Genomic DNA, 16,116 nt, shown 5'->3' with positions numbered 1-16,116 from the left:
CCCCCCCCCCCCCCACCCCCCCCCCCCCCCACCCCCCCCCCCCCCCACCCCCCCCCCCCCCCACCCCCCCCCCCCCCCACCCCCCCCCCCCCCCACCCCCCCCCCCCCCCACCCCCCCCCCCCCCCACCCCCCCCCCCCCCCACCCCCCCCCCCCCCCACCCCCCCCCCCCCCCACCCCCCCCCCCCCCCACCCCCCCCCCCCCCCACCCCCCCCCCCCCCCACCCCCCCCCCCCCCCACCCCCCCCCCCCCCCACCCCCCCCCCCCCCCACCCCCCCCCCCCCCCACCCCCCCCCCCCCCCACCCCCCCCCCCCCCCACCCCCCCCCCCCCCCACCCCCCCCCCCCCCCACCCCCCCCCCCCCCCACCCCCCCCCCCCCCCACCCCCCCCCCCCCCCACCCCCCCCCCCCCCCACCCCCCCCCCCCCCCACCCCCCCCCCCCCCCACCCCCCCCCCCCCCCACCCCCCCCCCCCCCCACCCCCCCCCCCCCCCACCCCCCCCCCCCCCCACCCCCCCCCCCCCCCACCCCCCCCCCCCCCCACCCCCCCCCCCCCCCACCCCCCCCCCCCCCCACCCCCCCCCCCCCCCACCCCCCCCCCCCCCCACCCCCCCCCCCCCCCACCCCCCCCCCCCCCCACCCCCCCCCCCCCCCACCCCCCCCCCCCCCCACCCCCCCCCCCCCCCACCCCCCCCCCCCCCCACCCCCCCCCCCCCCCACCCCCCCCCCCCCCCACCCCCCCCCCCCCCCACCCCCCCCCCCCCCCACCCCCCCCCCCCCCCACCCCCCCCCCCCCCCACCCCCCCCCCCCCCCACCCCCCCCCCCCCCCACCCCCCCCCCCCCCCACCCCCCCCCCCCCCCACCCCCCCCCCCCCCCACCCCCCCCCCCCCCCACCCCCCCCCCCCCCCACCCCCCCCCCCCCCCACCCCCCCCCCCCCCCACCCCCCCCCCCCCCCACCCCCCCCCCCCCCCACCCCCCCCCCCCCCCACCCCCCCCCCCCCCCACCCCCCCCCCCCCCCACCCCCCCCCCCCCCCACCCCCCCCCCCCCCCACCCCCCCCCCCCCCCACCCCCCCCCCCCCCCACCCCCCCCCCCCCCCACCCCCCCCCCCCCCCACCCCCCCCCCCCCCCACCCCCCCCCCCCCCCACCCCCCCCCCCCCCCACCCCCCCCCCCCCCCACCCCCCCCCCCCCCCACCCCCCCCCCCCCCCACCCCCCCCCCCCCCCACCCCCCCCCCCCCCCACCCCCCCCCCCCCCCACCCCCCCCCCCCCCCACCCCCCCCCCCCCCCACCCCCCCCCCCCCCCACCCCCCCCCCCCCCCACCCCCCCCCCCCCCCACCCCCCCCCCCCCCCACCCCCCCCCCCCCCCACCCCCCCCCCCCCCCACCCCCCCCCCCCCCCACCCCCCCCCCCCCCCACCCCCCCCCCCCCCCACCCCCCCCCCCCCCCACCCCCCCCCCCCCCCACCCCCCCCCCCCCCCACCCCCCCCCCCCCCCACCCCCCCCCCCCCCCACCCCCCCCCCCCCCCACCCCCCCCCCCCCCCACCCCCCCCCCCCCCCACCCCCCCCCCCCCCCACCCCCCCCCCCCCCCACCCCCCCCCCCCCCCACCCCCCCCCCCCCCCACCCCCCCCCCCCCCCACCCCCCCCCCCCCCCACCCCCCCCCCCCCCCACCCCCCCCCCCCCCCACCCCCCCCCCCCCCCACCCCCCCCCCCCCCCACCCCCCCCCCCCCCCACCCCCCCCCCCCCCCACCCCCCCCCCCCCCCACCCCCCCCCCCCCCCACCCCCCCCCCCCCCCACCCCCCCCCCCCCCCACCCCCCCCCCCCCCCACCCCCCCCCCCCCCCACCCCCCCCCCCCCCCACCCCCCCCCCCCCCCACCCCCCCCCCCCCCCACCCCCCCCCCCCCCCACCCCCCCCCCCCCCCACCCCCCCCCCCCCCCACCCCCCCCCCCCCCCACCCCCCCCCCCCCCCACCCCCCCCCCCCCCCACCCCCCCCCCCCCCCACCCCCCCCCCCCCCCACCCCCCCCCCCCCCCACCCCCCCCCCCCCCCACCCCCCCCCCCCCCCACCCCCCCCCCCCCCCACCCCCCCCCCCCCCCACCCCCCCCCCCCCCCACCCCCCCCCCCCCCCACCCCCCCCCCCCCCCACCCCCCCCCCCCCCCACCCCCCCCCCCCCCCACCCCCCCCCCCCCCCACCCCCCCCCCCCCCCACCCCCCCCCCCCCCCACCCCCCCCCCCCCCCACCCCCCCCCCCCCCCACCCCCCCCCCCCCCCACCCCCCCCCCCCCCCACCCCCCCCCCCCCCCACCCCCCCCCCCCCCCACCCCCCCCCCCCCCCACCCCCCCCCCCCCCCACCCCCCCCCCCCCCCACCCCCCCCCCCCCCCACCCCCCCCCCCCCCCACCCCCCCCCCCCCCCACCCCCCCCCCCCCCCACCCCCCCCCCCCCCCACCCCCCCCCCCCCCCACCCCCCCCCCCCCCCACCCCCCCCCCCCCCCACCCCCCCCCCCCCCCACCCCCCCCCCCCCCCACCCCCCCCCCCCCCCACCCCCCCCCCCCCCCACCCCCCCCCCCCCCCACCCCCCCCCCCCCCCACCCCCCCCCCCCCCCACCCCCCCCCCCCCCCACCCCCCCCCCCCCCCACCCCCCCCCCCCCCCACCCCCCCCCCCCCCCACCCCCCCCCCCCCCCACCCCCCCCCCCCCCCACCCCCCCCCCCCCCCACCCCCCCCCCCCCCCACCCCCCCCCCCCCCCACCCCCCCCCCCCCCCACCCCCCCCCCCCCCCACCCCCCCCCCCCCCCACCCCCCCCCCCCCCCACCCCCCCCCCCCCCCACCCCCCCCCCCCCCCACCCCCCCCCCCCCCCACCCCCCCCCCCCCCCACCCCCCCCCCCCCCCACCCCCCCCCCCCCCCACCCCCCCCCCCCCCCACCCCCCCCCCCCCCCACCCCCCCCCCCCCCCACCCCCCCCCCCCCCCACCCCCCCCCCCCCCCACCCCCCCCCCCCCCCACCCCCCCCCCCCCCCACCCCCCCCCCCCCCCACCCCCCCCCCCCCCCACCCCCCCCCCCCCCCACCCCCCCCCCCCCCCACCCCCCCCCCCCCCCACCCCCCCCCCCCCCCACCCCCCCCCCCCCCCACCCCCCCCCCCCCCCACCCCCCCCCCCCCCCACCCCCCCCCCCCCCCACCCCCCCCCCCCCCCACCCCCCCCCCCCCCCACCCCCCCCCCCCCCCACCCCCCCCCCCCCCCACCCCCCCCCCCCCCCACCCCCCCCCCCCCCCACCCCCCCCCCCCCCCACCCCCCCCCCCCCCCACCCCCCCCCCCCCCCACCCCCCCCCCCCCCCACCCCCCCCCCCCCCCACCCCCCCCCCCCCCCACCCCCCCCCCCCCCCACCCCCCCCCCCCCCCACCCCCCCCCCCCCCCACCCCCCCCCCCCCCCACCCCCCCCCCCCCCCACCCCCCCCCCCCCCCACCCCCCCCCCCCCCCACCCCCCCCCCCCCCCACCCCCCCCCCCCCCCACCCCCCCCCCCCCCCACCCCCCCCCCCCCCCACCCCCCCCCCCCCCCACCCCCCCCCCCCCCCACCCCCCCCCCCCCCCACCCCCCCCCCCCCCCACCCCCCCCCCCCCCCACCCCCCCCCCCCCCCACCCCCCCCCCCCCCCACCCCCCCCCCCCCCCACCCCCCCCCCCCCCCACCCCCCCCCCCCCCCACCCCCCCCCCCCCCCACCCCCCCCCCCCCCCACCCCCCCCCCCCCCCACCCCCCCCCCCCCCCACCCCCCCCCCCCCCCACCCCCCCCCCCCCCCACCCCCCCCCCCCCCCACCCCCCCCCCCCCCCACCCCCCCCCCCCCCCACCCCCCCCCCCCCCCACCCCCCCCCCCCCCCACCCCCCCCCCCCCCCACCCCCCCCCCCCCCCACCCCCCCCCCCCCCCACCCCCCCCCCCCCCCACCCCCCCCCCCCCCCACCCCCCCCCCCCCCCACCCCCCCCCCCCCCCACCCCCCCCCCCCCCCACCCCCCCCCCCCCCCACCCCCCCCCCCCCCCACCCCCCCCCCCCCCCACCCCCCCCCCCCCCCACCCCCCCCCCCCCCCACCCCCCCCCCCCCCCACCCCCCCCCCCCCCCACCCCCCCCCCCCCCCACCCCCCCCCCCCCCCACCCCCCCCCCCCCCCACCCCCCCCATTTGCTGGGGGTGATTTGTGAGAGATTTACATGCTTAATACCCACTTTCACTGGCTTGGAGTTGTTTCTCAGGCTAACAACCTACCTCATAGGATTGTTGTGATTAGGAAAAGAGTTGGTGGGGAGAGAGCCATGTATGTTTTGATGGGAGTGGGAGGTGTTTTGTGAGCGGGTACAAAAAATCATTGTTTAGTCATGGTGGGGGAGGGTGGCCGCCCATATGCCGGGCGGGGGGGGGGCGGCGCCAAACTCAGGTTTTGTCCCCAGGCGCCAGTTTACCTAGGTACGCCCCTGATACTGTGCCCCTTCAGTCTAGGCAACCCAAAGTGATAACTGCCAAATAAGGTTGTAACTTTGCAAGTCCTTTATGATTCCCACTAAAGCTGCTATCACAAATGTTGAATAATGCCCTTTTAATGCACTTTAGCAATCATTTGCAACTAGATTTTCCTGGGAGAAACAGAAAAATCCAGTTGCAAATTATTGCTGAAGTGCATTAAAAGTGCGTTACCCAGATTGCAGATGCAGACATTCAGACTGAAATGTAGACTTTTTCAGGTGCTTGTGTTAATCTCTTTTTTTAAAAAAAATATGCTCTGTATATGTTTGTTTTTCTCCTCTTCTTTTGAAAGGATGCTTCAGGAAAGGTGCTGGATCACTGGAGTATCATGACCAGTGAAGAAGAACTGGCTACGTTGCAGCAGTTTCTTCGTTTCGGTGAAACCAAGTCCATCGTGGAACTGATGGCGATTCAGGAGAAAGAAGGGCAATCCATTGTGATTCCTACAGCAGCCCCCAATCTGGACATTAGAGCGTTTATAGAAAGTTACCATCAGAGGAGTCCAAACCTTCCTTCTTCCAAGATAAACCCCATCAACGTTCATCACTTTGAAAGCGTTGTCAATAACATGGCCTTCATGCTGCCTTTTCAGTTTTTCAGTCCCGTGCCTCCACCCCTGATAGGTTCGTTGCCAGAAAGGCTTTTGATGGATCAAGCTCAGGACCAGAGCAATGAACTTAAGCAAGATCCCCCAGTGCTCTTCTCCGAAAGCAGCTTCTTAAATTCCAGTTCTTCATTTCAAGCCGAAAAGGAAGAAGCCACAAAAAGCCCTGAGGTCACTTCAGATCCAGAGGACAGTATTCTGCCAAGTGAAGCTAGTTCCCGAAATATGGTCACAAAGCTTGAAATGAGCCGGGGATCTCCAGAGAACAGGATGAAATCTGCTGACAAAAATGGAACCGGCACGAGGAAAGGGCGCGTGTATTGTACAGCGTGCGAGAAGACGTTTTATGATAAGGGGACCCTCAAGATCCACTATAATGCTGTCCATCTGAAAATCAAGCACAAATGTACTATTGAAGGTTGCAACATGGTGTTCAGCTCTCTGAGGAGTCGTAACCGTCACAGCGCCAACCCCAACCCAAGACTGCACATGCCGATGAACAGAAACAACCGAGATAAAGACCTGAGAAATGGACTGACCGTTGCCGGATTGGAAGACAACAAACGGACTGACTTTGCCATTTTACCTCCAGACACCAGATCCATTTCAAGCTATGCGAACTCTTGTACTGATTTGAAAGTACAGCCGAATTTTCACAGTACAGGCCAAAATGGTATTCTGTTTCCAAACCTCAAGACCGTCCAACCAGTTCTCCCATTTTATCGCAGCCCAGTCACACCAGCTGAACTTGCAAACACACCAGGTACTCTTCCATCTCTACCTCTGGTTTCCTCATCAGTACCTGAACCATTGAATTCTAATGAGTCGGCCTTTGATTCGCTACCCAAGAAGAAATCTCGGAAATCTAGCATGCCCATCAAGATAGAGAAAGAAGCTGTTGAAACGACTAGTACTACCAATGAGACTGCCAGCTCAGAAGATGACATGTCTCCACCAGTGGTAAGTGCTGGGCATGTTGAGATGTGCTTATCTAGGATAGAAACAGACAAGGATCACCCAGAGGAAAAGCAATTCCATTCAGGTAACTTAAGGAAATCCATTTCTGAGGTTGGAGAGCCAAAATATTTTGAATCAATCAAGCCGAATGACACAGGCAGTAACATGGACAGATCACACCGCCCCGAAAAAGAGGAGAAGCCAGAACAAAGCCAAGTATTAAAATTGGTTTCTCATCAAAAGGTATATGAAGATCACAACCAACACAGTGATATGATCAAAGCACTGACTGAATCACAGGTCTATTTTAAAGAGCAGTTGAATTACAAGCTCCCTATAAATGACTGCGCTGGATTGCAACACCAATTGCTGATTGGGGCGGGTTTCAACACGTTGGCCAAACAGGGTGTTGCCATTTCTGATTTTGAAGACTTTAAAACTATGGATCCTGTCAGTCAACAGGCATTAGGGATCCAGAAGGAAGACAGTCGCTTCCATTGTGACATCTGTCAGAAGACCTTTAAAAACCCGTACAGTGTAAAAATGCATTTTAAAAACGTACATCTGAAAGAAATGCATATTTGCACAGTGGAGGGGTGTAATGCTGCTTTTCCATCTCGTAGAAGTCGAGACAGGTAAGAAAATGGTGAATGGAATTGTTAATTATTTTTTTACAATTGTCCAATGGAGCCTAGTTTGAAATGCAAATGTGTTTTGAAGAATGCTATGGATTTTTCTCTGGCCTGCTCCATATCTTATCAGAACATTGCTGTAATGAAAATGCATTGAACAAAGCTTAGCTTTCTCTGAGAGACCAAAGCAGAAAATTTCATTGCTGTCTGCTTTTGCTTTTGAAAAAAGGAGGCATGGCCTTATATTTGATATGTATTTTCATATCTTTTAACATATTGGAATTCAAAATACACAGCACCATATTTTGCACACAAGCACACATTCACAGACACATAAAAATGCCTATGTCAAACAAATATTCCATTGACTTTGAAAGGAAGGGTACTTAACCCAGAGATCCTGGTAAATACAAGTGGTTTGCTCTAGGGCGCCACTGGTATAGCTGGCCAGATAGTGGTACTGCAGCATCTAGTTCAACAGTCATCAGCAGTGGTGGGATCCAAAAATTTTAGTAACACGTTCCCATGGTGGTGGGATTCAAACTGTGGCATAGCGCCAATGGGGCAGGGCACGATGGAGGCGTGGCCGGGCATTCCGGGGGTGGGGCATTCCTGGGCGGGGCTGTGGCAAGGACGCAGTTGCTGTGCCGGTCCTTGGGCAGGAAACGAATGCATGCAGGCGCAGGCTGCCACGCACGCCGGTGCACCTCCTGCTAGACTGCTTCAAGTTCTGCGCGCTACTGCTGAGAGGAGGGGCGTAACTAAGGCAAAAATCACGTGGCAAAATCACCAATTAGCAACCCCCTCTCAGCACACACAAATAATTAGTAACCTACTCTCGGGAACCTGTGAGAACCTGCTGGATCCGACTTCTGGTCATCAGGTAATACAATAGCGGACAATATAGCTCTGCTTAGACCTATGAAGTTCAGAGTCTGTCTTGGTTCGCCAGTCTAGAAACTGGCCAGTAGTGGCTAGAATGGTTATTGATTTCAAGATCTGAAATTCCCTATCCAGACTGCTGCTCCTGCTCAAAAACTACTGCACAAAAAGCCTGCTGTCCTAAACCTCATGGTTGAAATATCCTCTTCCCCCACCAAGTGCATCATGATGTTGCTGTGATAAGCTGCAGACATAGAGTTAACAAGAAACTACAACTACAAGAAACTACAACTGTCTGGCTTGCTGCCCGCTCCAAGCCTCTGAAATCACTAAAGAAATATATTCATTGGCTGAATGCTAAAGCCCTATTGATATCTTGCCTTAAAACTGTATGTCATTAGCGGGATATCCAGTAGGAACAGCTGGATTAATCAATTAAAACATTTGGATGAACTAGAGTGCTACCCCCAATTAGCACATTAACAAAATTAATGCATGTAGCTATAAATACTGCACATGGTGTGACATGTTAAGAATTTCCCCACCAATGGGAGAGGATGAATAATTCCTCTTCTAAGATAGCTCTTACTGTACATGATCTAATAACCAAGTATATCTGTTCATCTTTATTATGGGCTTCAAGCCATACAGAAGCTAAACAAACCTTGTTAATTACACCTACTGTTATATCTGTGCATATCATTCCTACTAATCTGGCAATCTAGAGGGTTTGAGGTTATCAGAGAAGATTACACGCAAGGCATTGCCCTAGCCCATATTTTCATGCCAGAAGGCAGAAACGTAGCCACTTACCCAGCATATGTTTTCCTATAGAACACTTTTTCTTACATACAGATTTAATCAATTGCTTAAGTATTGAACTATAATCATTAATTTTAGTCAACTAATTCAGAGCACTGTGACTTGACAAAATAAATCTTAGCTGATTAATATCAACTAAGACCCCTTCTACACGTGCAGAATAATGCACTTTCAATCCACTTTGCAGCTGTGCAGAATAGCAAAATCCCCTTGCAAACAACTGTGAAAGTGGAGTGAAAGTGCATTATTCTGCATGTGCGGAAGTGGCCTAAGAGTGCTTGAACCAGAGGCATTCCTCCCATTGGGCAAAGTGGGCAGTTGCCCTGGGCACCGCCTTGTGGGGGGCGCAAAAACTGCAAGTTCATTTGTGGGATTTTTAATATTTTCAGTGTTTTTCTGTTTTTGGCCTGAAGAGGGCGCAGTTTTTAGGACAGCAGCACCAAAATTTCAGGGATTTTTCGGGAGACTGTCCTGATGATATCCCCCAGGTTTGGTGAGGTTTGGTTTAGGGAGTCCAAAGTTATGGACTCCCAAAGGGAGTGCCCCCATCCCCCATTGTTTCCAATGGGAGCTAATAGGAGATGAGGGCTACACCTTTGAGGGTCCATAACTTTGGACCCCCTGAACCAAACTTCACCAAACCTGGGTGGTATCATCAGTAGGGTCTCATGAAGATACTCTGAAATTGTGGTGCTGCTATCTTAATAATTGCACCCCTGACAGCAGGCACCCCCTGACAGCAGGCATTTCCCCAGATTTTCCTTTTAAATCCACCCCCTTCCTGCCAATGCCTGTTTTCTTTCTTTCTCAGGTTTTGCCCAGGGCTCCAGTTTGCCTAGGTAAGCCACTGGCTTGAACTGGCTGATAGCACTCTTAATGCTAACAGTTAACACACAGCTGTTTAAAAGCCAACTGTTTGCCAACAAATGTTGATTAGTTGATAGTTCCATGGGAATGTCCACTCAATGCATGGCAGCTGTGAAAAAGGCAAACTCTATGCTGGGGATCATTAGGAAAGGAGTTGATAATAAAACTGCAAGGATTGTCATGCCCTTATATAAAGCCGTGGTGCGACCGCACTTGGAGTACTGTGTTCAGTTCTGGTCGCCACATCTCAAAAAGGATATTGAAGAGATAGAAAAAAGTACAGAGAGAACGGCAACTACGATGATTGAGGGGCTCGAGCACCCTCCCTATGAGTAGAGGCTTCAGCGTCTCGGATTCTTTAGTTTGGAGACAAGACGTCTGCCGGGAGCTATGCTTGAAGTCTATCACATTACGCATTGGATAGAAAAATGTTGACAGAGAGAAATTTTTCTCTCTTTCTCACAATACTAGAACCAGAGGGCATTCATTGAAAATGCTGGGGGGAAGAATTAGGACTAATAAAAGGAAACACTTCTTCACGCAACGCGTGATTGGTGTTTGGAATATGCTGCCACAGGAGGTGGTGATGGCCACTAACCTGGATAGCTTTAAAAAGGGCTTGGACAGATTTATGGAGGAGAAGTCGATCTATGGCTACCAATCTTGATTCGCCTTGATCTGAGATTGCAAATGCCTTAGCAGACCAGGTGCTCGGGAGCAGCAGCAGCAGAAGGCCATTGCTTTCACCTCCTGCATGTGAGCTCCCAAAGGCACCTGGTGGGCCACTGCGAGTAGCAGAGTGCTGGACTAGATGGACTCTGGTCTGATCCAGCAGGCTAGTTCTTATGTTCTTATGTTCTTATGATTTCCTCCTGTGAGGCTGATCTCCTTTCTCTTTTCTTAAGACATAGCTCAAACCTGAACCTTCACCACAAGCTTTTGACCAAAGATCCTTTGGAAATCAAGAACAACCATTTCAATGCAGCGTACCTCTTGAAGGACACGGCTAAAGAACTTTGCCCAGACGACTCTTTGAGAGGTCACCCAGGACAACAGACTTCGGTCATATTTAAAGGCATGAACAGGACCGGCAGCCTTGTTTTCCCTATGAGCAAGACTGTAGAGGCTTATCCGGAGCTGGAGAGCTACAGGTATCATCCAGAGAACGATGGAGCCGTCCTGGATTTAAGCACAACGTCTAGCGTCAAGTCAGAAAGCAGCACTCACTCCTCTTGGGATTCTGACGGCAACAACGATGAAGGCTTTGGACCTTTGGAAGACAGTGACAGTAGCGAAAGTGCAGGTTTTGCGCCAAATGAAGAGCTCTATCAGGACTGTATTCTAACGGATAAGTCTAACCCAAATATACCTTCCAGTTTGTCAATCACTTGTCATCTATGCCAAAAAAGTTACAGTAATAAAGGAACCTTCAGGGCCCATTACAAAACTGTGCATCTCCGACAACTACACAAATGCAAAGTCCCCGGGTGCAATACGATGTTTTCGTCAGTTCGCAGCCGAAACAGACACAGCCAAAACCCTAATCTACACAAGAGCATAGTCAGATCGACAAATAGCCCCAAGTAGCGTCTCACTGGTCTGTAGCGATTTATGTTCTATCTTAATCATTTCAGCTTTAAAAGTGTGTTCGAATAAGATACCTTTTTGCTTTGCTTTAACATGGAATCCGCTGAAAACTCAAGGCCAGATTCTGATTTTGCTGACCTAGGCTGTTCTTCACTGAACACAGGCAGGACCAATGTTCCTCCCCCCTCTCAAAATTCTCAAACACACAGTTGCTTAGAAAGAACACGGGAATATTCAAATGTGGACGATGGCATTACACACTAAATGTTGTTCTTCATGTTTTGTAACACGTGACATAGTGAAGATGCTGTTCTGACATTTTGTTTACATGTTAAATGGGAGGAGGATCAATCCGGTAAAAAAAACTTCTAAAAAACTTCTGGATGTTATCTACTAGTTGAGCTGAGTTTAAAGTGCCATCATTTCATTCAGTATCATAGCACAAAGGCAGAACCACATGTTACAAGAAACACTAATCTGCCGTTGAAAAGGGCATCCCCGTCTTTTCCCTCCCATCTCTCCCCCCCCCCCACCCCATAAAGTGGTAAAACATCCTTTGTGTCCTGGCATCATTATGTTGTCCATTTCCTATCCCAGGCAGCCAATTATGTGAAGGAGGAGGAGACTGAAGAACTGGACGCAAAGATGCCATTTTCAGCGGCAGCCACAAGTTCCTCATAACATATAACCCTGCCCTTAAGGCTGACTTAACAGTATTAAATACATGTGATGTTTTCAGATTAATTTATTGTTTAATGCCAAAAGCCAAAAATACAGACTGGGAATAATGTAGCATTTGATCTTGGAGCCCCTTACTCCTTGATGGCAGTAGAAATTTTACTTGAAGAAAGCAGGGATTGGTTCCACTGTGGGGTTGGTCATTATTTTTGCATTTGAAAAATGCAGAGCCCAGCTTCTAACAAGTCATGTAAACGTCTTGTCTAAAAGAATAATGTTGCCGGCTTCAAGACGGATCTGTCAACTGCAGGACGCCAGAAGCCATTCGGCAGTTCACGGATCTGTCTTGGAACTTGCTTCCGAGCCACCTTGTATCTTTAATAATAGGAGCAGCAGCCCAGGAGCAGTCTAAAAATAATAGAAAGCATTCCTTTTTTTTAGAAGTGTCTCCATTTTCTTTGGAAACCTCTGAAAGGTACCAGTAATTTTAGACTAACAAATCATACTATGCTTCCAAAGATTTTTGAACCACAGTAAATGTATGTGGGAGATGTTAAAAATACAGTGTATATTTTTATTGCACTTTTTGATCGCTACATTAAAAATACAACGTGCTAAAAATATTATTCAGCATTTTTTCAGTGCTTTACAGGAGGAAATATTAGACCTGGCAGATATGAATAAATTGATATGTATTATTTTTGTTATTGAAATTGTTGTTCCTCGTAGAGAGGAAATGCTGGTATTTACATCGTTACGAAGAGTCATCCTTTTGATTTAATGAACACACTCTTTTACATTAGAACATTGCTTGGTATAAATATGATAACACTGTTCAATATTCTTGTCATTTTTCGTACCAGTATTCTATGTTATGTTCTATGCACTTAAAGAGATTGATCTTACGTTGTATTTAAAAACATTGTTATAATATTTAATTTGTAGCTACGTCATTACCATGGCTGTGTTTATGTAAGTAGTGTGCTGGTGTCTTTGATGAAAAAAAAATGTTTTTTGAAATAGTTCCAACAAAACCACTCTTTATTTTCAGGTGACTAAACTTTTTGATTTCTTCTCATCAGATTTTGAACATTTGTGGTACCCAAGGATGACGGTTATTGCACATTTTGTACATACGATGCCAAAACGGTTAGAGTGATTTGTGCTTTGTATGACTGTTCTGGATTTTTTTGATGTTGATGAATTTTCACCTTGATAACCTTTGTTTCGTTTTGTAACTGCTAACATTAGATAGAAATGTTGGACTTGGCAGGTAGCGTGAGTACGAAAAGCTAGTTGCATGGATCTTTCATTTATTCTAGATCAACGCTGCAATGTTTGTTAAAAAAAACCCCGTACTAAGAGGCAGATTGAAATAATTTGAACGTGCAACGCTGTTATGTGAAGAAGTTGATGATCACCACCTTTGATGTGCTGGAATTTGGGGTGAGATAAACCTGAATTGGTTTTTACGCATGTTAAACCGGTTATCTCATTTACAGCAGATTTTGATTTACAGCTGATTCACAACAGAAGATTCTACCATATGTTGAAATCAGCAGGCAGCCCATAATTCTGAACTCCGTCTCATTTTATGGACTGGCTAGTTGTCTGGACATGCTTGGGAACCATTTGGATGCCAGGTGACCATATGGGCAAGGAGATGTGTTGATTTTTTAAACTGGATTCCACCACATCAAAGTGGTCATGCTCTGGTTTTCTGAATCAAAGGCTGATTCCACATGGGCCAAAAACAGCAGTGTGAAAATGGTGTGAAAATGGTGTAAAGGAGTTTAAAACAGTGTAAAAGGGTTTATACTGTTTTCACACCATTTTCACACTGTTGTTTTTGGCCCGTGCGGTATCAGCCAAAGTGAGAAAGAGGGATCCACCCTGTGGGATGTCAGAATCCACTGAATCCTTGTATCTCCTTGGGTGAGTTGGTTGCCAACTCTTACATGATTGGGTGTCTGTATCCTCTCTAGCAGTGTCTAATATTTATGCAAGATATCAATGTCAGGAGGGGATAGGACAAGCATGCAGAGACACAACAGAGACAAAAAGAGACTTGTGACTATCATGTGGCTTCCTTTTTTTGAAGCCCAATAGATGTCATTGTTTCAACAGAAATTGTGTGTCTGTAAACTCCAAATCTTTTTATACAAAACAAGAAAGAGGAGAAACGTACAATCTCCAAGAAAGACATGCTGATCAAAGCCTTGGAGTATGGCATAAACACAGGGTGTTTCAGAAAGATCATGCCGTTACTGAGGCAAAACCACACTCACTTTCTAAATTCTCCAGGCCATACCCTGTTTATTGGCATACAGCTATCTTTCAACAACAACTTACAACTAAAAAAAAATCCCCCCTTGTGTTCCTGGCTGCACAATTGGATCTAAGAAGAAGTCCCAGCACAAGCTAGAGCAACTGACTTGGAGACTGTGTAAAGGAAGTGTGTTTCTAATGCTAAGATTAAATTGTAACTTGTAATACACCAAGAAGAACACAGCCCACCTTTCACTTATGACAGTCCACTGGGGGCTGAATAAATGTATTTGCCCATCACCACAAAAACTGGGGCAGGTACAACATATAGCTCACAGTTGGACGTCAGCTTGATGGACCACACAAGCTGTGTGGATGGACAACTGTTTCAGCAGTGATTCAGCACTTGCCCCATCCCTGGAAATCCATGGCTCTGAACAGCCATGGGATCTTGTGCATTGGTCCAAAAAGAGATCAGAGGAGTACATGAAAAATGGCAGAACTGAAAACCACAGTTTAAAATGATGGTGAGAGGATTGCTTGGGGGGAAATTGTGTTTAGAGCTATTTTATCAGAGAAACATAAATGTTTTTCATTTGCAGATGAATTTACTTTTCATGTCAGAACTCCAATCTGGCCATAGTTTTGGAATTCAGGATCGCTGGGATGGTCACATGCTTTGTCATTGGCTGGTTAAAGGAAAAGGGTTCCATTTATTTCAAGCTTTTTTTTTTCATTTTGTATAAATGTGCTTGCTTAATCTTTAAAGATTTTTTAAATGACAAGAAATGTGTGTTGTAAACACAAGCTGTATTTCCCAATTTTTTTGTTTGTTTTTTCACTATTCCTCCCAAAGTAATACCATTTTGTATTTCTTCAGAATTTTCTATGTGTTAATAAAAATATGCAGTTATGTCTTTGAGTTAATCCAAAGCCAGCTACGTTCAGAAACAGAATTACCGGTGAGATGCTACTGGTTTGAGGCTCAGTGGTGGAACTGCTCCACACTGGATCAGATCAAAGTTCCATCTAAATCAGCATTCTGGTGTAAGTGTAAGCCAGCCAAATGTTTTTGGAAGCTCATAAGCTGGGCATCAAGTTTTCCATTGTTGTTTGATTGCTACCCAAAAGATACTATCTCCTGCAAACGGAGGTCCATTTATCTATCTATCATGGCCAAAACCTGTGGATAAACTCCCTAATCAGCTTTGTTTGAAGTTGTTAAAGTTTAGGAGTGTCCCGCCCCACTTGGAATGCAAAAATATTATGAGATTTATGTTCATGCATAATTTGGTATGGACGTGGATGAGGAAGCCGTTTAAAACTCACTTAGACCCCTTCCATATGTGCAGAATAACACACTTTCAATCCACTTTCACAATTATTTGCAAGTGGATTTTGTTATTTCACAGTAAAATCCAGCTGCAAAGTGGATTGAAAGTGGATTATTTTGGATGTGATGAAGGGGCCTTAGGCCGTTTCCCGACTCACCATTTGTTGCGCGCTACTCTCGCCAAGTAACACGGGGTCCAGTGGCACTCCCCACTACAGGGGCAGTGACAACGCAGCCGCCCTGACTCTGCCGCTTTCGCGCCCCCTCAGCGCACGTCATTTTTGGCGCTGTTCGGAACAGCGCCTTTTGGATGACCCCGGGCAGAGCGCGGGGCAGTGGGGAAACCCAGGTGGTTACCCTGGGTTTCCATTTTCCCACCGCTTAGTGACGTGGACCCTCCCATTCAATGAGGGCATGGCGGGGTGTGCGTGATGCGCATGCAGCTGGTTTAATTTTTTTTATTTTTAACACAAGGAATCCACGCCTGCATGGTGTTTTTAGTGCACATAAGCATAGATGCATATTGTGTGTCCACAAATAGACGTGGGTTCATCGGGACGTTGATTCGTCCAGTTGAAAAAAAATTTTTTAATTCCTGCCGCAGCACAATGCAGCAGCCAATCAGGACACCCCCTGAGCAGACCGTGGGGAGTCCTGCCTTGCTGCTGCGCGGCTGCCGCGCTCATTGGATGAAGGGGCGGAAGCTGTGGTGGGGAACATGACCCCATGCTAAAAAGGTCCTGGAGCAAACGAAACCAGTGAGTATCGACGTCATTTTAAAAGTGGGGAAACGACCTTAGACTGCTAAACAGTGGTCTGGATGGCATAGGCTAGGCCAGTCTCATCAAACCTCGGAAGCTATGCAGGGTTAGCCATGGTCAATACTTGGATGGGAGACCACCAAGGATGGCCAAGGCTGCTATGCAGAGGCAGGCATTGGCTAACC

General features: G+C 56.2%; 1 protein-coding gene across 1 annotated transcript in view; it reads left to right on the top strand.

Annotated features, from left to right (window-relative positions):
* BNC1 (basonuclin 1) overlaps positions 1-14,759 on the top strand; it is a 57,717-nt gene extending 42,958 nt beyond the window's left edge. Inside the window, exons 2-3 of the mRNA XM_048519759.1 lie at positions 4,833-6,736; positions 10,210-14,759. Of these exons, the coding sequence (XP_048375716.1) occupies positions 4,833-6,736; positions 10,210-10,891 (2,586 nt within the window). The 3' untranslated portion in view covers positions 10,892-14,759. The remainder of the gene's footprint in view (positions 1-4,832; positions 6,737-10,209) is intronic.
* The last annotated feature ends 1,357 nt before the right edge of the window (positions 14,760-16,116 follow it).

Source organism: Sphaerodactylus townsendi, linkage group LG17 (assembly GCF_021028975.2).
Source record: "Sphaerodactylus townsendi isolate TG3544 linkage group LG17, MPM_Stown_v2.3, whole genome shotgun sequence".
Taxonomy (NCBI): domain Eukaryota; kingdom Metazoa; phylum Chordata; class Lepidosauria; order Squamata; family Sphaerodactylidae; genus Sphaerodactylus; species Sphaerodactylus townsendi.
Note: the sequence above shows the minus strand (reverse complement) of the source record. Positions and strands in the feature narration are given on the sequence as shown.